The sequence below is a fragment of the Chiloscyllium punctatum genome, chromosome 24, assembly GCF_047496795.1.
Source record: "Chiloscyllium punctatum isolate Juve2018m chromosome 24, sChiPun1.3, whole genome shotgun sequence".
In the NCBI taxonomy this organism is placed as follows: Eukaryota; Metazoa; Chordata; class Chondrichthyes; order Orectolobiformes; family Hemiscylliidae; genus Chiloscyllium; species Chiloscyllium punctatum.
Window position 1 is genome coordinate 41,991,190 of NC_092762.1, and position 23,556 is coordinate 42,014,745.

At 40.4% G+C, this 23,556-nt stretch overlaps 1 protein-coding gene across 4 annotated transcripts in view; it reads left to right on the top strand.

Annotated features, from left to right (window-relative positions):
• Positions 1-23,556, top strand: part of rfx2 (regulatory factor X, 2 (influences HLA class II expression)) — a 138,526-nt gene that overhangs the window by 101,413 nt on the left and 13,557 nt on the right. For all 4 annotated transcript variants that reach the window (XM_072593708.1, XM_072593709.1, XM_072593710.1 and 1 more), the window contains 5 exons: positions 3,970-4,082; positions 7,358-7,509; positions 9,033-9,130; positions 13,538-13,687; positions 19,496-19,704. In XM_072593708.1, coding sequence (XP_072449809.1) covers positions 3,970-4,082; positions 7,358-7,509; positions 9,033-9,130; positions 13,538-13,687; positions 19,496-19,704 — 722 coding nt within the window. The remainder of the gene's footprint in view (positions 1-3,969; positions 4,083-7,357; positions 7,510-9,032; positions 9,131-13,537; positions 13,688-19,495; positions 19,705-23,556) is intronic.

Here is a 23,556-nt window from a genome sequence, read left to right on the forward strand (position 1 = left end):
CTTCTTTGTTAAAGACAAATGAAAAGTAGTGCCTCAGCCATACTCTTCTGCTTCCACATGCAGATTGTCTTCTCTGATACCATTTTACTGTTGATTTGGAATTCCTTGTCATGTTGCAAATCTCATCTTGTATTCTCTCCCCCACACTCATTCTCCATTAACTTTCTGCAGTCATTCCAGTTCTCAACATGATGACAGTTAGACTCCCACTTTTTTTTATGCTTCAGCTTACTCCCTCAGTCATAGAGATCTACAGCACAGAAAGGAGGCCCTTGAGCTCACTGTGCGCCAGTCAAAAACAAATAAAACAATTAGAGTTATAGAGATCTACAGTACGAAAACAGGCCCTTTGGCCCAACTTGCCCTTGCCGTCCAGTTTTCGCAACTTAAACTAGTCCCATTTGCTTGTATTTGGTCCATATCCCTTCATACCTATCCCATCCATGTACCTGTCTAAATGCTGAAATTGTACTCTCTCCCACCACTACCTCTGGTAGCCTGTTCCAGACACTCACCACCCTCTGTATGGAAAACTTTGCCCCTGTGGACCCTTTTGTATCTCTCCCCTCACATCTTAAACGTTTGCCTCTAGTTTTACACTCCCATACTGTGGGGAAAAGCTGTCCGCTATCTACCTTACCTATGCCTCTATTCTAATCATATTTTCCAGCATGGCCTTGCATACCCATTGTAAGTGCACATAAAAATACTTCTTAAATGTATTGAGAGTTTCTGCCTCTACTATACTTAGAGGCAAAGAATTGCAGATTCTCACCACCCTCTGATTGAAAACATTTTTTTCATACGTTTCCTCTAAACCTCCTGCCCCTTACCATAAATCTATCCCCCGGCTACTTATCCCTGTACCAAGGGGAAATGTTCCTTCCTATCTGTCCTATCTATGATCCTCATAGTGTTATATATCTGAACCATGACCCCCTTCCTCAATCTCCTCTGCCCTCAGGAAAACAACCCTAACTGAAAAATCTCTCTTCAGAGGGAGTGGTGGAGACTGATACAACTGCAACATTTAAAAGGCACCTAGATGGGTATATGGGCTGGGAGCTGGCAAGTGGGACTAGGTTAGGTTGGGGTATCTGGTCGGCATGGACGAGTTGGACTGAAGGGTCTATTTCCATGCTGTGCATCTCTCTGGCTGTACTTCTCTATAACTGAAACTCTCCAACCAAGGTAGCATGTGGTAAATTTCTGTATCCTCTCCAGTGCAATCACATCCCTCCTCAAATGTAAATTCTAGAACGCTACACAATACTGTCACTTTGGCCTAACCAATGTTGTATACAATTCCAGCATAACCCCTCAATGCCTCAACTAATAAAAACAAGAATACCACATGCCTTCTCAAGCACTTTATCCACCAATCCTGCTACTTTAAGGGATTGGTGTATATGCACACCAAGGTCTGTCTCATCCTTGGTGCTTCCCATGGTGCTACCATTGATAATGTATTCCTTTGCCATGTTTGTCCTGCCCAACTGCAACACCTCACACTTGTCCAGATTGAATTACATTTACCACTGATCAGCCCATCTGACCTGCTGGTCTATGTCCTCCTGTCTGAAATTAATCACTATTTTCTACCAACTTTAATATCATCCACAAACTTACTAATCAACCCTCCTATATTGAAGTCTAAATAATTTCTATAAACCACAAACAGCTAGGACCCCAGCACTAACCCCTACATGATCTCACTTAACATAAGCTTCCTGCCATTCAGTCAACTGTGGATCCAATTTGCAAAATTTCCTTGGATCCCATGAGCTCTAACCTTCATTACTGGTCTCCCATGCAGGACCTCATCAAAAGTCTTGCTGCAGTCCAAGTAGACTACATCAAAAGCATTGCCATCACCTCCACCTAAGAAAAGTTCAATCAAGTTGGTCAGACATGACCTCTTCCTAACAAAACTGTGCTGGCTGTTCTTGATTCATCCTTGCTTCTCCAAGTGCAGACTAATTCTGCCCCTCAGAATTGCTTTCAATAGTTTCCCCATCAATGAGGGGACTGACTGGTTTGAAATTTCCTGGCTTATCCCTTACTCTCTTCTTGAATAACAATATTACATTAGCTGTCTTCCAATCCTCTGCCACCTCTCCTATAGCCAAACAGGAATTAAAAATTATTGCTTGTGTCACTATTTTGTCCCTTGCCTTACTCGACAGCATTTGACTCTGAAGATTTATTTACTTTTAAAGCTGCTAGGCCACTCTGAGCCTCCTCTCTTCCTATGCTAATTTCTTTAATCATATCACAGTCCTTTTCCCTGATTTAATTATCCACATTGTCCCTCTCAAGAGTGAACACCAACACAAAGTGTTTGTTCATTTAGAACTCTACCTATGTCCTCCTACTCCACACGCAATTTACCATTATAGTCCATAATGCTTTCTACTCTTTCCCTAGTTATCCTTTTACCCTCTTTCTCTCTTTCGTCATCCCAGAACTCTAGGTTTTACCTTTCTTGTCCATAAGACTGTACCTGAACCACCATCTGTTTAATTGCAGCCTACAGCAAGCTTTACTTCCAACTTATTTTGGCCAGATTGGTTGGCCCTTTTTACTCTGATTTTCTCCGTTTTTTTTTCCATTGCATCTGAAAGATCTCTCTTCACGTAAAAATATCACCAGCTGTCACCGGTTATTCCATTGTCCACTTGAAAATAATGAGAGCCAATTTCGGCAATGTCTCCTTCATCACTACAAAAGCAAAATACTGCAATGACTTGAAGTTAAAAATCGAATGTGTTGGCAGCACTTGGTAGGCAGCGTTAACCAGGGTTAACGTTTCAATGATCTTTCATCAGACTGTTCTGATATTCTCAGGCATGATTTGTGACCTAAAATATTAACTCTGTTTATCTCTGTACAGTTGGTGCCTGATCCACACAGAATTCCCAAGATTTCTGTTTTGATACCTTTTTTTCTCTTTAGGCCAGAAATGTACTGATGTTGAAAACCTTTCTAAACACATTTCAAAAACTCGTCTCCCTCCCTTTATGCTATTAACATCTTAGTCTATATTATAATAATCAAATTTCACTACTATTTAGTTTTTGCACCTCACTATAATTTCCTGAAAGTTTGCTGCTCTGTATCTTCTTTGATAATTGGCATTTTGAATATACTTAGTTGTGTAATGGCACTGTTTCTTGAATGATGAAATTGTGCAAACACGTTTTTCAGTCTTTGTGTGATATAGTGGATGATGAACAATACACTTAATATTTTGGACTATTTTCAAACAACAAGAAATTACAAGAATTGTAAACAAAAGACACCTGCAGGGCAGGTGATTGACAGCAAATGCAATTCAAAACAAAAATATGGTGCAGGAATATATTTTGAAAGTAAGATTGGGAAAAAAAATCCACCTGAATTGGTGAGATGTTTTGACTGGCAAGGGGCCTTGGTGTGTAACTTATCAGTTTGTTTGCATGGTACAATGGCTTCTGCTTTGTCTGTATGTTTAACACTAAGTTTTCAATTTGTACAATATTAAAGAGAAGTTTGTGTTTCAGTGACAACTTGAGTAATTTTATAAAAGCTGAAAGAACTACAGACGCAGTCAATCAGAAACAAAACAGATTGCTGAAAAAGTTCAGCAGGTCTGATAGCATCTGTGGAGAGAAATCAGAGTTTACATTTCAGGTCAAGTCACCCTTCCTCAAAACTGGAGTAATTCTATGTTGTTTAAAGGGCAGTTAACTAATGATCATAATCAAAATATTTATATTTACATTTCTGACTATTTTAGGTTACATACATTAGATTAATGATCATGTCAAGTTTTATTTATTTGCATTGCGAGCAATCTAGATAACTGCATCCTAAGCAGATGTTGCTGTTTTCAGAAAACAGGATTTCAGTGGTTTGCAATGTATTTTCTGAACCTTGGTTTTAATTACTTATTGCACCTCACATAACAAGTGATGGCTTCCCTTACAGGCAATGTTGGATGTTGTAATAAACCTTCAGTTTCACTACATTGAAAAACTTTGGCAAACGTTTTGGCATTCAACTCCTTTGCCAAGTGATGGGGCCTCTGTCACTTCAGTGAGGTAAGGATATGGCAAAACATTGTGACAATCCATTGATTATTTGACTAAACCAGAAGGGATGATCCTTTAAGTGTGGGTTCCTGACATAGAGCTCCTTTGGGAGTTTTGGGAGCTTTGGGAATCTGGGTGTCAAATTCAGGTGAACTGCTTACAATTATCTGCCTGTTTCAATTGTTGGAAATCATGGGCTGCAGATTGCAATTTGGCAGTGCGCACTCTGGCTGTACCTGGGCACGGAAGGAGTCAGAGGAAGTGGTGCTGGGATCAGACTGTGCAACCAATGGAAAATTTACTGGGCCAAACTCGAGCTTGCTTTCTTTGGGAGTTGAGGACTGTATCCTGGGATCAATCATTTGCTGCACTGCTGTGTGTACAGCCAGTTTTTTTTTATGTTGAGGTTTGGAATGTTAAGCATATCATTCCTGCATGTAGCAGAGTTGCAGTTACTGAGAGAGCAAGGAACTGCTCCTTCTAATGTCTCTTAAATGTTGCAATTGTACCATCCTCCACCACTTCCTCTGGCAGCTCATTCCATGCCAGTAGTTAATTTATTTTTTTATTTGCATTGTTGTGACTGATTCTTTTGTAGTTAAGGCTACAGGTGAAAATATGTCACTAGATGGAAACGTAGAAACTAGGTGCAAGTGTAGGCCATTCAGCTCTTCGATCCTGCACCACCATTCAATATGATCATTGGTAATCATGCAATTTCAGTATCCCACTCCCATTTACTTTCCATACCCCTTGATCCCTTTGGCCACAAGGGCCATCTCCAACTCCCTCTTGAATATATCTAACAAACTGGCCCTAACAGCTTTCTGTGGTTCACAACTTTCTGATTGAAGAAATTCTTCCTCATCTCACTCCTGAATGGCTTATCCCTTATTTTTAGGACGTGACCTCTTGTCTGGACTTGCCCACCATCGGGAACATTCTTCCCGCATCTACCCTGTCCAGTCCCATCAGAATTTTGTGTGTTTCTATGGGATCACCTCTCCTGATTCTAAATTCCAGCGAGTACAAGCCCAGTCGATCCAGTCTTTCTTCATTTGTCATTCCATGAATCAGTCTGGCGAACCTTCTCTTCAGACCAGGAGACTAAAACTGCACCCAATACTCAAGATGTGGCCTCACCAAGGGCCTGTACAACAGCAGCAAGACATCTTTACTCTAATACTCAAATCCCCTTGCTATGAAGACCAGCATGCCGTTAGCTTTCCTGACTGTCCCCTAGTATTTCTGAAAGGTTATATGTGTCCTCCTTCATGAAGACAGATTCAAAGTATTTGTTCAACTAGTCTGCCGTGTCATTGTTGTCTATTATAAATTCATCTGATTCTAACTATATTTGTCTTCACCAGTCTTTTTCTCTTCACTGCCTGCTGCACCTGCACGCCAACCTTCAGTGACTGTTCCACCATGACACCCAGGTCTCGTTGCACCTCACCTTTTCCTAAACCTCCATCATTCAGATGGTAATCTGCCTTCCTGTTTTTGCAACCAAAGTGGATAACCTCACATATATCCATATTATATTGCATTTGCCAAATTTTCGCCCACTCAGCCAGCCTATGCAAGTCACCCTCTGCCACTTATTATCCACCTCACAGCACACACTGCCACCCAGCTTAGTGTCATCTGCAAATTTGGAGATATTGCATTCATTTCCTTCATGCAAATCATTAATTTATATTGTGAACAGCAAAGAACCCTGCAGAAGCCCACTTGTCACTGCCTGCCACTCTGAAACAGACTTGTTTGCTCTAACTCTTGGCTTTCTGTCTGTCAACCAGCTCTTTATCCACATTACCTCCGATACAATGAGTTTTAATTTTGCTTGCTAATCTCTTGTGTGGAACCTAGTCAAAAGCCTTTTGAAAGTCCAGATAAACATCACCCATTGATTCACCCTTGACCACTCTACTGAGCACTTCCTCAAAAAATTCCAGAAGATTTGTCAAGCATGAATGCCTTTTACTGAATCCATGCTGTCTTGGACTGATTCTATCATGACTTTCTAAATGTTTGGTTATTACATCCTTAATAATTGACTCCAGCATTTTCCCCACCACCAATGTCAGGCTAACTGAGCAATAATTCCCTGCTCTTTTTCTAATAAATGGGGTTACATTAGTTACCCTCCAGTCCTTTGGAACTTTTTCAGAGTCTATAGAATGCTGGAAAATGATCAGCAATGTCTCCACTAATTTTAGGGCCATTTCCTTAAGTATTCTGGGATGCAGAGGAGAGGTTTTAATCTGATGAATTTTCCCAATACCATTTCATGAATAATAAGGATTTCCTTCAGGTCCTCCTTCATGCTTGATTCTCTGTCCCCTAGCATTTCTGAAAGGTTATATGTGTCCTCCTTCATGAAGACAGATTCAAAGTATTTGCTTAACTAGTCTGCCGTGTCATTGTTGTCTATTATGAATTCATCTGATTCTAACTACATTTGTCTTCACCAGTCTTTTTCTCTTCAAATATCTATCAGAACTTTTGCAGTCAGTTTTTATGTTTTCTACAACTTACTCTTGTATTCTATGTTCCCCTTCCCAATTAAACCCTTTGACCTTCTCTGCTGAATTTTACATTTCTCCCTGTCTTCAGGTTCATTGCTTTTTCTGGACAACTTATATGCCTCCTCTTTGGCTTTAAATTAATCCCCTGATTTCCCTTCTTAGCCACCTTCCCTGTTTTATTCTTACTCCAGAAGGGGATGTACAATTGTTGAAGTCTATGCATGAATTCTTTAAATGTCTGCCAATGCCTATTCCTTAAGTACTCTTGGCTAGCTTATCCTAGCCAATGCATAGCTCATAGCGTCAAGTTAATTTTCTTTGTGTGGACCCTAGTCTCACAATTTTAGGGCCATTTCCTTAAGTACTCTGGGATGCACTGTCCCTCTTATTGAAGAATTCTATTATATTATGGTTACTTTTCCCTAAAGGATTTTGCACCACAAGGTTGCGAATTAATCGTCTCTCATTACATTATACCCAGCCTAGAAAAAAGAATGATTTTAAAGTTCTTCATCATTGAGACATTTATTTACTTTGAGCATCAGATAACTAATATTTAATGTTTGTTTTCAAAAATGGCAACTGATTGCACTTAATAGGTAAAAGGTATACAACAGACATTAAGTGCTGTCTATACGCCTTGGATATATGGCAGCATGGAATAAATGCATCAGGCTCAGCTGATAATACATAGTGTCGAGTTTCTATTTGCCGCTTGGTTGTGAAGTTGGTTTGCATTTATTTCTTGTACAGTGAGGAAGAGAGTGAAGCCGTTTTCCCCAAAGACAAACTCATCAACCTCTGTAAGTTTGAACCTATCATTAAATGGATGAGGAACTGTGATCATGTGCTGTACCAGGCACTGGTGGAAATTCTTATCCCGGATGTATTGCGACCTGTCCCCAGTGAGTAGCTTACGGTTGTTACTGTTCATTATTGTGTTTCTACATAAATGTCACCTCCAAGAGGTTGTTGTGCTGTGAGGTTTTTTTAGATTCATTCATTAATAAAAGCTAATTGCTTAAATGAGTATGAAGATTGCCAAATGTGACCTCTTCTTTTCGTTCTTCTGTCAATGATCTTAAACCTATGTCCTTTGGTGACCAGCTGTCCTGCCAAGGAAAACGATGGCTTCCTATCTACTCCATCTGTATTAAGATAAGGCTCGGGTTGTTGATGGAAGGTTGTCATCACTCTGCCTGTGTGCAGTAACAACTTTTTAAAGTATATATCTGTTTGTAGGAGACAGTAAGAGGACATTCTGGAGTTCCATGCACTCAGCTCCCAGTTCCATGTGATCTGTTGTCAGCTTGACATAGGTCCATACGCGCATTCATTAAGATTTGATACATTTTAGAAAACCTATGGTTGAATTATTTAATTTTTCTCGTACACTTAGAGCTTTAGTCCTCATTTCATAGAACACAGCTTGCTTCCAGCTCTCCCTTCTTTATACCATATGTGAGAACATCCTGTTAAAGATCTTCCACTAAATTACTCAGTTGTTATGTGATGGATATCCTGCCAGTTCCTTTTGGTTGCCATAGTGCTAGTTACAGGATTATGGTTTTGGAGAATTAGAAATACAAAGTTCTAGATCTGAAAGACCAAATGGATACACAGTCCTCAATAGCAATTAATCAAGAAATAATTGAAGATTTGAGCACAGCATCTGATAGATGTTCAGTGGACCACTGAGGAAATGCCTAGGTTCAGATAATGTGCTACACAAGTCTCCGTTTGTAAACAATCCAATTACATTATTTTGAAGGAGGGCTTCCTAGTGTCTTGATCAGTGTTTATTACTCGATCAGTATTTAAAATCAACTGACCTCATTATTTCATTTTTGTTTATGGGAGCTTATTGTCGTTTTCCCTAGGTTCCAACAGTGACTACAGCTCATTTGGCCATAAAGCGCTTGGGACATAATGAAAGGTGCTATCTAAATGCTGGAAATCTGAAATAAAAACAGAAAATGCTTGAGAAACTCAACAAATCTGACAGCATCTGTGGAGCGAGAAATAGAGTTAATATTTCAAGAAATTCTTTGGACTCAGAATGTGAACTCTGTTTGTCTCTCCATAGATGATCCTGTAGTTGCTGAGTTTGTCCAGGACTTTTTTGTTTTATTTTATATAACACAAGTCTTTCTGTTTTTACCATTCTCCTAATTTCCCTACACTGTATTACAGTAGTCCATGCCTTTCTCTATTTTCCGTGCTACGTGCAACAATGTGCCATGTTTCCCTTCTCAGTCATTGCCTTAATAGAACTTTAGACTGACAGCAGGGCATCTCATTCCCTTTTCCCATTCCTTTCCTCTCGACTGAAGGACGAGGGCAGGAGGGGGAACATGCTTGAGGGAGAATGGCATCTTTCCATGCAGTCCTATCAGGTATGCCCTTAATTTTTTTGGTACTTCTTCAGGTGCCTTGACTCAAGCTATTCGGAATTTTGCCAAGAGTTTGGAGGCATGGCTGATCAGTGCGATGAATGGCTTCCCTCAGCCGATGGTTCGAACCAAGGTAGGACAAGATATAATATTCTTTACCAACATTGTTGCCTTTCAAACAATTCTCAACCAGTCAATCTTGTTAAACTTGTTTTCATGAAATGGAAATAAAATTGCAATATTTCAATTCTTTTTAGAAATGTTCAGAACCATTCTAATTTTGTTTTTATATTATCAACTTGAATAATCTTTCTGTGGGAGAACAAGGCGAAAATCAAGGTTATGAACAATACTTGCAAAATTTGGAGAAGAGTAGGGATAGGGTATGTTAGGAATGAACTACTGCGTGATTACATTGTGGAAACTAAAAGTGTACTAAAAGCTTTAAAAAAGAAAATTGAAGCAAGGTTTGTATGAACTTCTTTCAATACTGACATTGTTACATTAAGTAGCTGAAGTAGCTCAAGGCTTGGCACTAGTTATAGAGCTATGGAGATCTACAGTGCAGAAAAAGGTCCTTCAGCCCATTGCATCTAGTCACCTCACTTTTATAATCCTATTTTCCAGTACTTGGCCTTATGGCCTTGTATGCCTTGGTATCACAAATGCACATCTAAATACTTCTTAAATATTGCGGGTTTCTGCCTATACTACCCTTACGATCCCATCATCATCCATGTGCTTATCCATTGACCCAGTATTCTGCCTTCCTGTCATTCTTCCCAAAGTGAATCACCTCACATTTATCTGCATTGAACTCCCTTTGCCACCTCTTAGCCCAGTTCTGCAGTTTATCTAAGTCCTCCTGCAACTTTCTTCCATACTGTCCACCACTTCACTGAACTTTAATGTCATCTGCAAACTTACTAATCCATCCACCTATGCCTGTGTCCAAATCATTTATAAAAATGACAAACAGCAGTGGTCCCAAAACCGATCCTTGTGGCATACCACTACTAACCGGACTCCAGGCTGAATATTTTCTATCAACCACCACTCGCTGCCTTCTTACAGAAAGCTAGTTTCTAATCCAAACTGCTAAATCACCCTCAATCCCATGCCTCTGTATTTTCTCCAAAAACCTACCATGTGGAACCTTATCAAAAGTTTGACTGAAGTCCATGTTCACCACGTCAACTGCCCCACCCTCATCCACATGCTTGATCACTTTCTCAAAAGACTCAATGAGGTTTGATGAAACCATGTTGACTATCTCCAATCGAATTGTTGTTTGCTAGATGAATGTAAATCCTATCTCTTATAATCCTTTCCAAAACTTTCCTACAACAGATGTAAGGCTCACTGGTTTATAATTACCTGGGTCATATCTACGCCCTTGAACAAGGGCACAACATTTGCAATACTCCAGTCCTCTGGTATTAAACCTGACTCAAAGATCAAGGACAAAGTCTCCGCCGTCTTCTCCCTAGCTTCACAGAGAATCCTCGGATAAATCCCATTCAGCCCAGGGGACTTATCTATTTTCACATCTTCTAGAATTGGTAACACCTCCTCCTTACTAACCTCAATCCTTCTAGTCTAATGGCCTGTATTTCAGTTTTCTCCTCTACAATACTCTCCGTTTCCTGAGTGAAAACAAATGAAAAATATTTGTTAAGCGCCTCTCCGATCTCCACAGGGTCCACACACAACTTCCCACTTTTGTCTTTGACTGGCCCTATTCCTACCCTCATCATCCTTTTATTCCTCACATACCTATAGAAAGCTTTAGGGTTCTCCTTTATTCTACCTGCTAAAGACTGCTCATGTCCAGTCCTTGCTCTTCTTAACTCTCTCTTTAAATCCTTCCTAGCTAATCAATAACTCTCCATCGCCTCATCTGAACCATCTTATCTCAACATAACATAAGCCTCCCTCTTCCGCTTAACAAGAGATACAATTTCTTTAGTAAATCATGGTTCCCAGACCTTATCACTTCCTCCCTGCCTGACAGGGACATATCTATCAAGGACACACAATATCTGTTCTGAAAACCAGCTCCACGTTTCGATGCCTCCTAAGTCTTGCCTAATCGCATTATAATTGCCCTTGCCCTATTTATAACTTATGCCCTATGGCATATACCTATCCCTTTCCACCGCTAAACTATATATAACCGAATTATGGTCACTCTGTCCAAAGTGTTCACCTACCACTAAGTCAACACCTGGCCTGGTTCATTACCAAGTACCAGATCCAGTGTGGCCTCCCCTCTTGTCGGCCCTTCGGCATACTGTGTCAGGAAACCCTCCTGTACACATTGGACAAAAACTGATCCATCCGACGTACTGGAGTTATAGCATTTCCACTCAACGTTGGGGAAGTTGAAGACTCCATAATGACCAGCCTGTTCCTTTCACTCTTATCCAGAATAATTTTGCCAATTCTCTCCTCCACATCCCTGGAACTTTGCGGAGGCCTATATTAAAATAACAACTCCCAGCAGCGTCTCCTGTTTCTAACCTCAGCCCATACCACCTCAGTAGACGAGCCCTCGTCAAAAGTTCTTTCAGCCACCGTTATACTATCCTCGACTAACAAAGCCACACCTCCCCCTCTTTTACCACTTTCCCTGATCTTAATGAAATATCTAAAGCCTGGAACCTGCAACATCTATTCCTCACCCTGTTCTATCCATGTCTCTGAAATGGTCACAATGTCAAAGTCCCAGGTACCTATCCATGCTGCAAGCTCACCAACCTTATTCTGGATACTCCTGACATTGAAGTAGACACACTTCAAACCAGCTTGCTGTCCGCCAGCACACTCCTGTGACCTTGAAATCCTGTCCATGTCCTCCCAACTCACATCCTCCTGTGCACTGGAACTACATCACAGGTTCCCATCCCCCTGCTGAACTAGTTTAAACCCGCTCGAATAGCACCAGCAAATTTCTCACCCAGGATATTAGTACCACTGTGGTTCAAGTGAAGACTGTCCTGTTAGTAGAGGTCCAACCTTCCCCAGAATGAGCCCCAATTGTCCATATGCCTGAAACCCTCCTCCTGCACCATTCTGCAGCCACGTGTTCAGCTGGTATCTCTCCCTGTTCCTCATCTTGCTATCATGTGGCACGGGTAACAAACCAGAAATAACAACTCTGTTCTAGCTCTCAGCTTCCACCCTAGCTCCATGAAATCCTGCCTTACATCCCTAGTCCTCTTCCTACCTATGTCATTGGTACCTATGTGGACCATGACTTGGGGCTGGTCACCTTCTCCCCTCAGGACCCCAAAGACAAGATCTGGGACATCACAGACCCTGGAGGCAACCCACCAACCGTGAGTCTCTTTCGTCCACAGAATCATTTTTGGGCTGAGGACTAGAATTCCAATACAGCATCTATTCTAATGGTGATAGAGGTTCCCAGAAAACATTAATCCCAGTTATTGGGGTGGTTGTGCTTGCTTGAACTCAGCAAGAGCCTGCACATAGCAGGGTTGATATTCTCCTTGTTTGGCAGTTCAAACTTGTCAGTCCAAGGACACTGACCTTGAGGGTGGTCAGTAGACAATCAGTTGGCTTTCTACTTAACTAGGAAAGGACAGACGAGAATGCATTGTTGGTCTGCTTTCATCAGTAAAGAAGTTAGATCAACAATATGAAAATACTTTGATTACAAAGGCCAAACAATCAGATTTTTCTGATCAGAAGAGAGCATTTTCTTGAATAAGAGATATTGAAGCATACTTTTGCCATTTCACAAGAGGTGGCAAGAATGAAAATAAAAAGTGAGATTTATTTAAAATGTTACACTCTTGAGTCAGCCTGCTGTCACAAAATTTGATTTTGCCTCAGTAAATGTTTATCATATAACTTTTGAAAGGTTGAAGGAATGAATGTAGTGGTACATAGGAGACTTATTGAATTTCATCGTTATGGCTTTGAGTATGCTGTCATATGACTAGCTATTGGGCAGTAAAGGTAAACCTGTGATCGTAGGGGATATGCTGGTCCATTTACAGGAGAGACCAGTGATTCTAAATGAAGCAGTTCTTTGGAGAAACCCCAAAATTTGTGGCTCTAATTATTTGGATCAAAGTTTCTCAACTCGCAATCGATGTTGAGGATGAAATTACTGACCTACCTGATTATTTATTTTGGATCTAGAGGTACTGACCATTGCACTCAAGTCTTTCTTTTTAATTGTAATGCAGGAAGTGTAACCACTTTAAATGCAGTCTGTAATTGAAGCTGTTTAACACATCAGTCTTACCGAGGAAAGATCAGACCATCATGGTAAAATGATCAACTCATTTTCTCTGGCACATCCATTATCTTATGTTTTTGATAGTTCACTCATTTGAGCTTAAATTACTTGCATGGGTTAACTCACACTGGCCATTAATTTAGTTTATTTGGAACTTTTATTTTCTCCAACTGAAGATTTTGCCATATGGGTGTTGGGAGATCTGATTGTGATACAAAGTGATTTGTACTTTGCTGATTGATTAATTGATCTGTTGTGTTCTTTCTTAAGGTGGGAGTAGTTAGTGCCTTTGCCCAAACGTTGCGCAGGTACACCTCCCTGAATCACCTGGCACAGGCAGCCAGAGCTGTGCTGCAGAATACATCACAAATCAATCAGATGCTCAGTGACCTCAACCGTGTTGACTTTGCCAACGTGCAGGTGAGACCTGTCAGCCAGATTGCTAATTTGCATAAGCTTTTTATCAAACTTATTGTCCTTCCTTGAGCTGCTTTAAAGTCATGGATTTATCAAGGTTGAAACCATCCATTCAGCTACCTCTATCAATAGTCCTCTCTCTGCTCCCTGGCCTTCACTTAGCCTGTCCTTAATTTTGTGGTTTGTCTTGCATATATTATCCCCTCTCCTCTCTTCCATAAGATACATCAATCTCTTTATTATTTATGCTTACTATACTCCACTCAAGAACTATCCCTCTTCCTTTCAAAATGTCTGCTTTTACCTCTCTCCCAAAAAAACCCATTCGTTTACTGCCCAGCTCCAACTCACTTGGAGGAAGGTCACTGATGTAGCAACTGAAGCTGATTGGGCCGAGGACAGTGCCCTGAGGAACTATTGTAGTGATTTTCTGAGGCTGAAATTATTGACTTGCATTAACTACTGCTATCTTCTTTCGTGCCAGGTATGGCTCCAAACAGCAAAGTGCTTTCTCCCGATTCCCATTTACTCCAGTTTGGTGCCACGCTTGTTCAAATGATGTGTTAACTATGTTACCTGTATGTAATCTGTATTGCAACATCAGCAATGCCTTTATAAGCTGCTAATTTTGAAATATAAGACCATAAGAGACAGGAGCAGAAATTAGGCCATTCGGCCCATTGAGTCTGCTTCACCATGGCTGATAATTTTCTCAATCTCATTCTCTCACTTTCTCCCCATAACCCTTATCCCCTTGACAATCAAGAATTTATCTATTTCTGTCTTGAATATACTTAATGACCTAGTCTCCACAGCCTTCTGTGGCAATGAATTCTATAGATTCATCACTCTCTGGCTGAAGACGTTTCTATTTTTCTTCATTCCCCTTACTCTAAGGCTATACCCTTGGGTCCTCGTCTCTCCTGCCAATGGAAACATCTTCCCAATGTCCACTCTGTCCAGGCTATTCAATATTCTGGAAGTTTCAATTAGATTCTCCCCCACATCTTATAAACTCCATCAAGTATAAACCCAGAGTCCTCAAACTTTCCTCATATGTTGAGCCTTTCATTCCTGGGATCATTCTTGTGAATGTCCCCGGACTCGCTCCAGGGCCAGTACATTCTTTTGAGATATGGGGCCCAAAATTGCTCACAATACTCTAAATGTGGTCTGACCAGAGTTTTGTAAAGCCTCAGAAATACATTGCTGCTTTTATATTCTAGTCCTCTCAAAATAAATGCTAACATTGTCTTTGCCTTCCTGACTACTAACTCAACCTGCAAGTTAACCTTAAGAGAATCCTGGACCAGGACTCCCAAGTCCCTTTGCACTTCAGATTTCTGAATTTTCTCCCCATTTAGAAAATAGTCTGTGCCTCAATTCTTCCTACCAAAGTGCATGACCTCACACTACCACATTGTATTCCATATGACACTTCTTTGCCCACTCTCCTAACCTCTCTAAATCCTTCTGCAGCTTCCCCACTTCCTCAATGCTACCTGTCCCTCTACCTATCTTTGTATCATCTGCAAACCTAGCCAGAATGCCCTCAGTTCCCTCATCTAGATCATTAATGTGTAAAGTGAAAAGTTGTGGTCCTGACACCGACCCTTATGGAACACCACTAGTCACTGGCTGCTGTCCTGGGAAGGACTCTTTCAACCCCACTGTCTGCTTTCTGCTAGATAGCCAATCTTCATTCCATGCTAGTACCTTGCTTCTAACACCATGGGCCCTTATCTTGCTCAACAGCCTCCTGTGCAGCACTTTTTCAACGGCCTTCCGGAAGTCCAGGTAGATAGTATCCATTGACTCTGTTTGTTATAAATGCAAATTCTTGTCACATCATATTTAGTTTGCTATTAATAAATCAACTGAAGAAAAAGACCGAAGATTCTGCTATTTTTATAAGACATTAAGATGTAGAAGCAGCTATTCAAGTCTACTTCACCATTCAATGGAATCATGGCTGATCTGATAATCTCAGGCTCACTTTCCTGTCTTATCCCCCTAATCCTTAATTCCCCTATTGATTAGAAATCAGTCTATCTCAGCCTTGAACATACTTAATGATCCAGCCTTGACAACCTTCAGTGAAAAGTTCAATGGATTCGCTACCATCTTTGAGAAAATATTCATCCTAACTTCTGCCTTAGAAGGATGACTCCTTACTCTGAGATTATATCCTCTGGTCCGAGACACTTCCACAAGTGTCTATCCTGCCAAGCCCCTAAGAATGTATGAAATAGGAAAGTCTGGAGCACATCAGAAGGTGTGGCAGCATCTGTGTAAAGAAAGCAGTTACAACATTTCAAGCCCTAAGAATATTATGTTTCAATAAGGTCTTCACCGAATCTCCAATAGTTAGATCCACAACAAATCCAACCTTCTTAACCTTTCCTGTTCAAAAATTCCTCCATATCTGGGGTCAACCTGATGAATCTTTTATGGACTTGCACCAATGCGAGCATGTTTGCCCTAGATGGGGGAAACAAGGGGTTACAGTCTCAGGATGTACATTGGTCATTTGAAACTGGAATAAGTCTTCAGTCAGAGGGTAGTCAACCTGTGGAATTTTCTGCCACAGAAGTCTATAGAGGTGGTCACTAATTTTGTTTTTAATTAATTTGTGGGATATGAGTGTTGCTGACTCGGCCAACATTTATTACCATTCCTAGTTACCCTTGAGAAGGTGGTGATGAGCTGTCTTCTTGAATTGCTGCAGTCCATATACCGTAGGTGGACCCGCAATGCTGTTACAGAGGAAATTCCAACATTTTGACCCAGCAAAACTCAAGGAACAGCAACATATTTCCAATAAGGATGCTGAATAACTTGGAGGAATACTTGAAGGTGCTGATGTTTCCATACATCTGCTGCTTTGGTTCTTCTAGATAGTCGAGGCCCTGGGTTTGGAAGGTGTTATCAAAGGAGCCTTCATGACTTTCTGCAGTGGACACTGCCACTACTGAACATTGAGGGTGCAGAGAGTAGATATGGTGCCAATCAAATGGGTTGCTTTGACCTGGATGGTGTCAAGCTTCTTGAGTGTTGTTGGAGCTCATCCTGGCAAGTGGGGAGTATTCCATCACACTCCTTACTAGTGCCTTATAGATGGTAGACAGGGTTTGGCAAATTAGGAGGTGAGTTACTTGCTGTAGTATTTCTAGTCTCTGACCTGCTCTTGTAGACACTGTGTCTAAATGGCCAGTGTATACTGTTGTGACATGGAGGTGAACCCCTCTGTTAATTAAACCAACCAGTAAAGCTTGCCTCGCCTCGTAATCTGTTAAAATTTGGGTGATAGAGAGCTCTCAAATTCTACTATTTAAAGAAAATAACATCAATTTTTTTTAACTCTAAAAGTGAACATTTCACAACTATTCACAGCTCTAAGCCTCTCTTTCTCTTAACTGCTTACCATCTGCCTCCAACTCTATAACAATATGCTGTCCCAATAAGACACTTATTAAAATAACATCAATTTAATTTCAAAACCATACAGTCTCTGTCTTTTGTGACTTCATTCTTCCAGCTGCTCATCTCCCTGGGTCATCTTTCTTTTTACTGCAAGTTTGTTTCACATGAAAAGGTACCTTTTGATAGAGAGTGTTTACTAATTTCTTTAAGAGCAAGATGTTAGATGGGTTTCTCTCTCTACAGCAGTTGCTCTCTGACCAATTTTCAAAATGTCTGCATTTTTATACCCCCCCCAACATCGGATTGTCTCATTGGTTCGATGTTGGCAAAACAATAAATTCAAACTCGATTGGGTTTTAGTGTCCTGGGGCATATTTTAACTAATTGGTTAAATGAGAGTTGTTGTCAAAACAGCTACCAAGACTCAGGTATCCTTTTCACAGCCAAATGTTACATACTTTCAATTTTCCAGTACACTCTGGGACTGTCATCTAGTCATATACACAGGTGCTTATAAGCTCTGTCAGAACAGCATTCACACACTCTTGAAGGTACAGTGTATGCCTTCAACTTATTAACAATATATTCTTTAAAAAAACACATTGATTCCTCAAGGCTAAAGATGACAAGGGTCATGGGGAGAGAGGGGGAGTATGGCATCGAGAGAGATGATTAGCAGTGACCATGTTGAAAAGTGGAGGTGGTTGGATGGGCTGAACCTCCTACTCCTGTTCCTATTTTCTATGTTTCTGTAATATTAGCAATCAGTGATGTAGGATGACGACAAGAAAAGTATACTCCACTAAATGGAGATAAGAAACCAATCACTCATTAATTCCAGGAATGACTTTAGTCATAAGGCAATAGTTAACGTTTAAGAAAGAGGCATCTATTAAGCACATAGACAGCAGAGATCACAATCAGGGACAAATCAAAAAGACAATTGTACAGCAAAGAGAAACAGTGAACTTAATCAAGGAGCATAAAACAAAGTAAAAAGTTATTTTATAGTTTTTTTTAAAGATTTGTTGATGACATTATGGCTGTTAAATGATAGACAGAATAGTACAATGGGTAATGGCAGAGTGTTGACAGGAATATTAAATAATTATTTAATATTTTACCAGGGAGATGGAATAGTTAGACATTGCTCATCTCACAATTCATTGCCATGAGCAAGTGCATTTAGAATAAAAATGGAATATGCTAAATAAACAAAACAAGCATGAAAGGATAAAGATATGGTTCAGCTAATTGAATCTGTGTCCTTTAAAAGTATATGAGAACTCTTGAGATGGCAAAGGCATTCATTACTACTTAGATTTAAAATAAATCAGAAAAAGATGTAGTTCCAGAAGATTGATGAATGGCTAATGTAATTCCTTTATTTAAGATGTCTAGGAAGTCATAGACCAGTGAGAGCAACAGCAGGGATGGAAAATATAATGGACAGTCAATATTGAGGTAGAATACAACAAATTCCGGGAGTACATTAATAAAGTTGCAGAACAGGCAAATAATTGACAAATGAAATCCAACACACAATAAATGTTTTGATATGATGAACAGGGAGATCACTTCAAATTTGGAAGGTGAGAGCCTATATTGTGTAGGTACCTTTTGAGTACAAATACATCAAGCATTCACGTTGTGTCTCAGATTAGCAAAGCCATCAAAATAAAACCAGGCCAGGCATATTTCTGGAGGGATAGAATTGAAAAGCAGGGAGGTTATGTTAAATCTACATCGAGCCTCAGTTAGACCACTCCAGGAGTTGTGTGTGCAGTTATATGACCATGTTATAACAAGAATAAAAAGACCGAAGAGGGTGGAGAGAAGATTTACAAGGATGATCCCAGAAATGTGCGAGTAAATCTATCTGGAACTGATTGACAGGCTTAGAAGGAAAGTCTGCAGGTTGATTTAAAGAAGGATTAAGTTTTGATGGAGTGGATATGAAGAGAATGTTTCCTCTTGAGCGGTGGAGCACATTTAGAGGCCACCAATACAAAAGACACAGAGAAATCTGATCAGGAATTTGGGAAAAACCCAAAAGAATGATGAGAATTTGGAATTGCTACTACAGCAAGTGGTCGAGGTGAATAGTTCCATTTAAGGAGAAATTAGAAAAGCACGAGAGGAAGAAGAGAAGGACCAGTTTAGATGAGGAAAGATGGGAAAATCATCAAAATAAGCATAGCACTGGCAATGATGACTGCTTGGTCCAATTATCCTGTTTCCGTGTTGTATGTACCATGTAATTCTGTGTAACAATATGGGAAGAGAATAGAGAAATGTACATTGTAAAAGGAATGAAGAAAATACAGTCAAGCCAGCAATGATTGAGCAACATAGCAGGCCGATTATTCTTTGATTTTGTTGTAACAGGAACAAGCGTCCTGGGTTTGTCAATGTGAAGAGGGAATGGTGCAGCGACTGGAGCAGGATTTTAAGATGACTCTACAGCAGCAGAGCTCTCTCGATGAATGGGCATCCTGGCTTGATAATGTAGTGAATCAAGTCCTGAAACCACATGAAGGCAGCCCCAGCTTCCCCAAGGCTGCCCGCCAGTTCCTGCTGAAATGGTCCTTTTACAGGTTTGTAAGCTGACAGTTGCCTCTCCTTTGAGCTCTTTACGTTAAACTAGTGAGACAGCTGAAGAATTGGAGAATAACTGGATAATATTTGCATGTAAACACAACTATGAGCAGGTGAAAACCCCCTTACTGATAAATGCAGTATAGTGGAAGGAAAAGATGGAAGACTGACTTGTCAGTTTTGAACTTTCGGGGGAAGAGACTGAAGAAGATTTGGGAACTGGAAAGGCTATGTTCATACACTGCAATGTAGCAAGGAAGGAAATTAACGCAGTGTTATTATCAGATCAATCGAACTAGTGATGGTGCTGAAGCTGTATTCTGCTTTAAGACTTTATTGTGAATCCTACGCTCAATTTTAGTTATTAAGACACAGGCATCAATGCCTTGTTAGAGTCAGGAAAAGCCAATGGTCCTGGCTCCAGAGTTGTGATGGAAAGCTGCACAATTCTTCAACTTCAAAAGAAGATAAATAAGTTGGACCTTAATGGATTTGTTAATGCTATATGTAATGTTAAAATGAAATTGAAATAGCTAATCAAATTTAATCATAACTACAGGACATTGGACTGTTGGTACAAACTGATAACAAGTAGGTCCAGGGCTGAAGCTATGAACCTGTTCTTTGCAGAGTGACTATTTATTAGAATGGTATTCAGCTCGAGTAATGGAAGCGAAATTTGAATCATTCAAAAGCAATCGGACACTCAGAGTGGAGAATTTACAGGTTCACTGCTAAGATGGGCGAGCTGTCATAGGATTCCCACAGTGTGGAAACAGACCATTTGGCCCGACAAGTCCACACTTACCCTCTGAACAGCATCCCAACCAGACCTATCCCCCTACTCTATCCCTGTAACCCTGCATTTCCTGTGGGCTAATGCACCTAATCTATACATCCCTGAACACAATGGGCAATTTACCATGGCCAATTCAGCTAATTTGGACTGTGGGAGGAAACCGGAGTAGCCAGTGGGAACCCACTCAGACAATGGGAGAATGTGCAAACTCCACACAGACAGTCGCCTGAGGTTGGAATCTAATCCAGGTCCCTGGCGATTACTGAATGTTGTCTAGTTTTATCATTCAGACGTTTCATTCAAAAATCAAATCCAGCATTTTGCAGCAAGATGTCCTCCTTAATACAGAGGAATCTTAATTATCCGAATTTCGGATTATCTGAACAAGATCGCAAGGTCCCGATGCTCAGCTAAACTATGTTATCCGGCATTCAATTAACCGAGCGAAATACTTCCTGCCCAGATAATCAAGGTTCCTCTGTACCCCCAGTTACATGCAAATTAATAGGAATTAATAGGCAAGATTTCTCAGATGGGATTTCACAAAGGGTCATTAGGGAATATAACCACACCAGTCTTGGTCACTACAAGGAGTATTACTTGCTTTGGGAAGGGTCCAGCCCTAATGGACACATTGGACAGACTTTTGGAATCCCTGTTTTGTTAACTCCACTCTGTTCTTATATTCGTGAAATACCTCCTCTTCTGCCTCGGGAGCCTACAACCACACGGTCTCAACATTGAATTCACCAGTTTCCAAATCTCCCCTTCCCTCAATCCCATCCCAGATCCAATCCTCCAACTCAGATCCGCCCACTTGCCCTGACCTACCTGTCCATCTTCCTTCCCACCTATCCGCTCCACACTTCCAATTGACCTATCACAATCACCTTTTACCTTCACCCACCTATCACCATCCCACCTACCTTTTCCCTAGCCCCATCCCTCCCTATTTATTTCTTAGTCCCTTTCTCCCTACCCAGTCCTGATGAAGGGTTATGCCAAAACATCAACTCTCTTGCTCCTCAGATGCTGCCTGACCTGCTGTGCTTTTTCCAGCACCACACTTTATTGATCCTTCTTTCTTTACCAGTCTAACTTTCCTTGTCGCTTCCACCTCAACTTTTTGTACCTGACCTGAGCTTAAGTTCGAGCACAGACAGTACACCACATCCACTGTATCAAGATATATGAAATGTCTTGATGCTCCCACGTGGCACTAGCATTACAATCAATGGATCTTCACTGGATATCCATGTTCTAAGACAGAATCTCTACTTAGGGTCATAGAGGTCTACAGCACAGAAAAGGGCGCTTCAGCTTAACAGATCTGTGCCAGTCAGAAACACAAACGTAATTATTTAATCCCATTTTCCAACACTTGGTCCCATAGCCTTGGTATGCTTTTGCATTGCAAGTGTGCATCTATTTCCTCTTAGAATCTAGCTCGTTTCTTTTTTAAACTGTTAATAAAATGAATGCCTTTAGAGCTGGTCTGTTTAATATTCTTATTCATAAACTTGTTGGCACATTGATTTTGTAAAATTTCTCAGCTCATCTAAACAAATGCTGTAGTTTAGAGAGTATGCCTGAGACTATATCCTCCAGGTGCCCATCCTGTCAGCTGCTTTCAGGACTTTTATATAATTCATAAGATCACCTTTTGTTCTTCAAAACTTTAATGGGTAATGAGTTCACCTTTTATTGTGAAATAAACCTTCTCTGAACTGTTTCTAATGGAATTGGATGTATATCACTTTTCAAACGCGACCAAAACTGTACACAGTATTCCAGATGTGGTGTCTGTAGACCATATACAGCTGCAGTAAAATTCCCTACTTTTTATATTCCATTTCCACTTTTGATAAACAATAACACCCATTTGCTTCCTTAATCAATTTCTGCATTTATAATCTAATTTTTAGTGATTCACGTTTCAGGACATCTAAATCTCTCTCACCAGGTTCATAGTCTTCATTTTCTTCATGGTTTTCTGTTCTTGCTGCCAAAGTGAACAGGTTCATGTTTTTCCACATTATTGTCCACCTTGTAAAACCTTTATCCACTTGCTTAACATGTCTGCATCCCTTTGGAGACCCAATGATGATTTACTTTCTTTATTATATTGGTTTTGTCAGCAAATTTAGCAGTCGTGCATTCAGTTCTTTTGTCCATGTCATTGATATATATTGTAAATAGTTAAAGTCCAGCACTGATCCCTGTGACACTCTATGAGTTACAGATTTGTAGCTCAAAAAAGACTAATTTGTCCCAACTCTGCTTATTGTTCGCTAACCAAGTATGCATGGTTATTTGTTACCTACCAAATCATGTGTTCTCATCAAGGTGAATAAACAGGAACCTTTGATGTGGCACCTTATCAAATGCTTTTTGAAAATTCACATCTACAAGTTCCTTTTCATCTCCCGTGCTTGTTACTTCATCAACAAAACTATGATAAACATGACTTCCCGTTCACAAAGCCATGTTGACACTGCATGGTCACATGAATTTCTAATTATTCTGCTATTACCTCCTTCATAATTGATTCTAGCTATTTCCCTATACCAGATGTTAAAATAAGTAATTTTTGGGACCATGTAACCTAACTTACATGACTGTTGGCTTCCTCCAGGTGCCCATCCTGTCAGCTTCTTTTAGGACTTTTATAAAATTCATAAGATCACCAAGTCTGAAAAGCGTGGTTTCTGGGGACATAGTAGATTTGCTGTTGATGCTCTTATGTTCTGTTTTTTTTTAAGATTAGATTCTCTACAGTATGGAAACAGGCCATTTGGCCCAACAGGTCCAACTGACCCTCTGAAGAGTAACCCATCCACACCCATTCCCCACCCTATATTTACTCCACTAATGCATGTAATACTATGGGCAATTGAGCGTGGCCAATTCACCCTAACCTGCACATCTTTGGATTGAGGGAGGAAACCGGAGCACCTGGAGGGAACCCACACAGATACAGGGAAAATATAGGCGAAAGTGAGGACTGCAGATGCTGGAGAACAGAGTGGAGAGTGGGGTGCTGTAAAAGCAC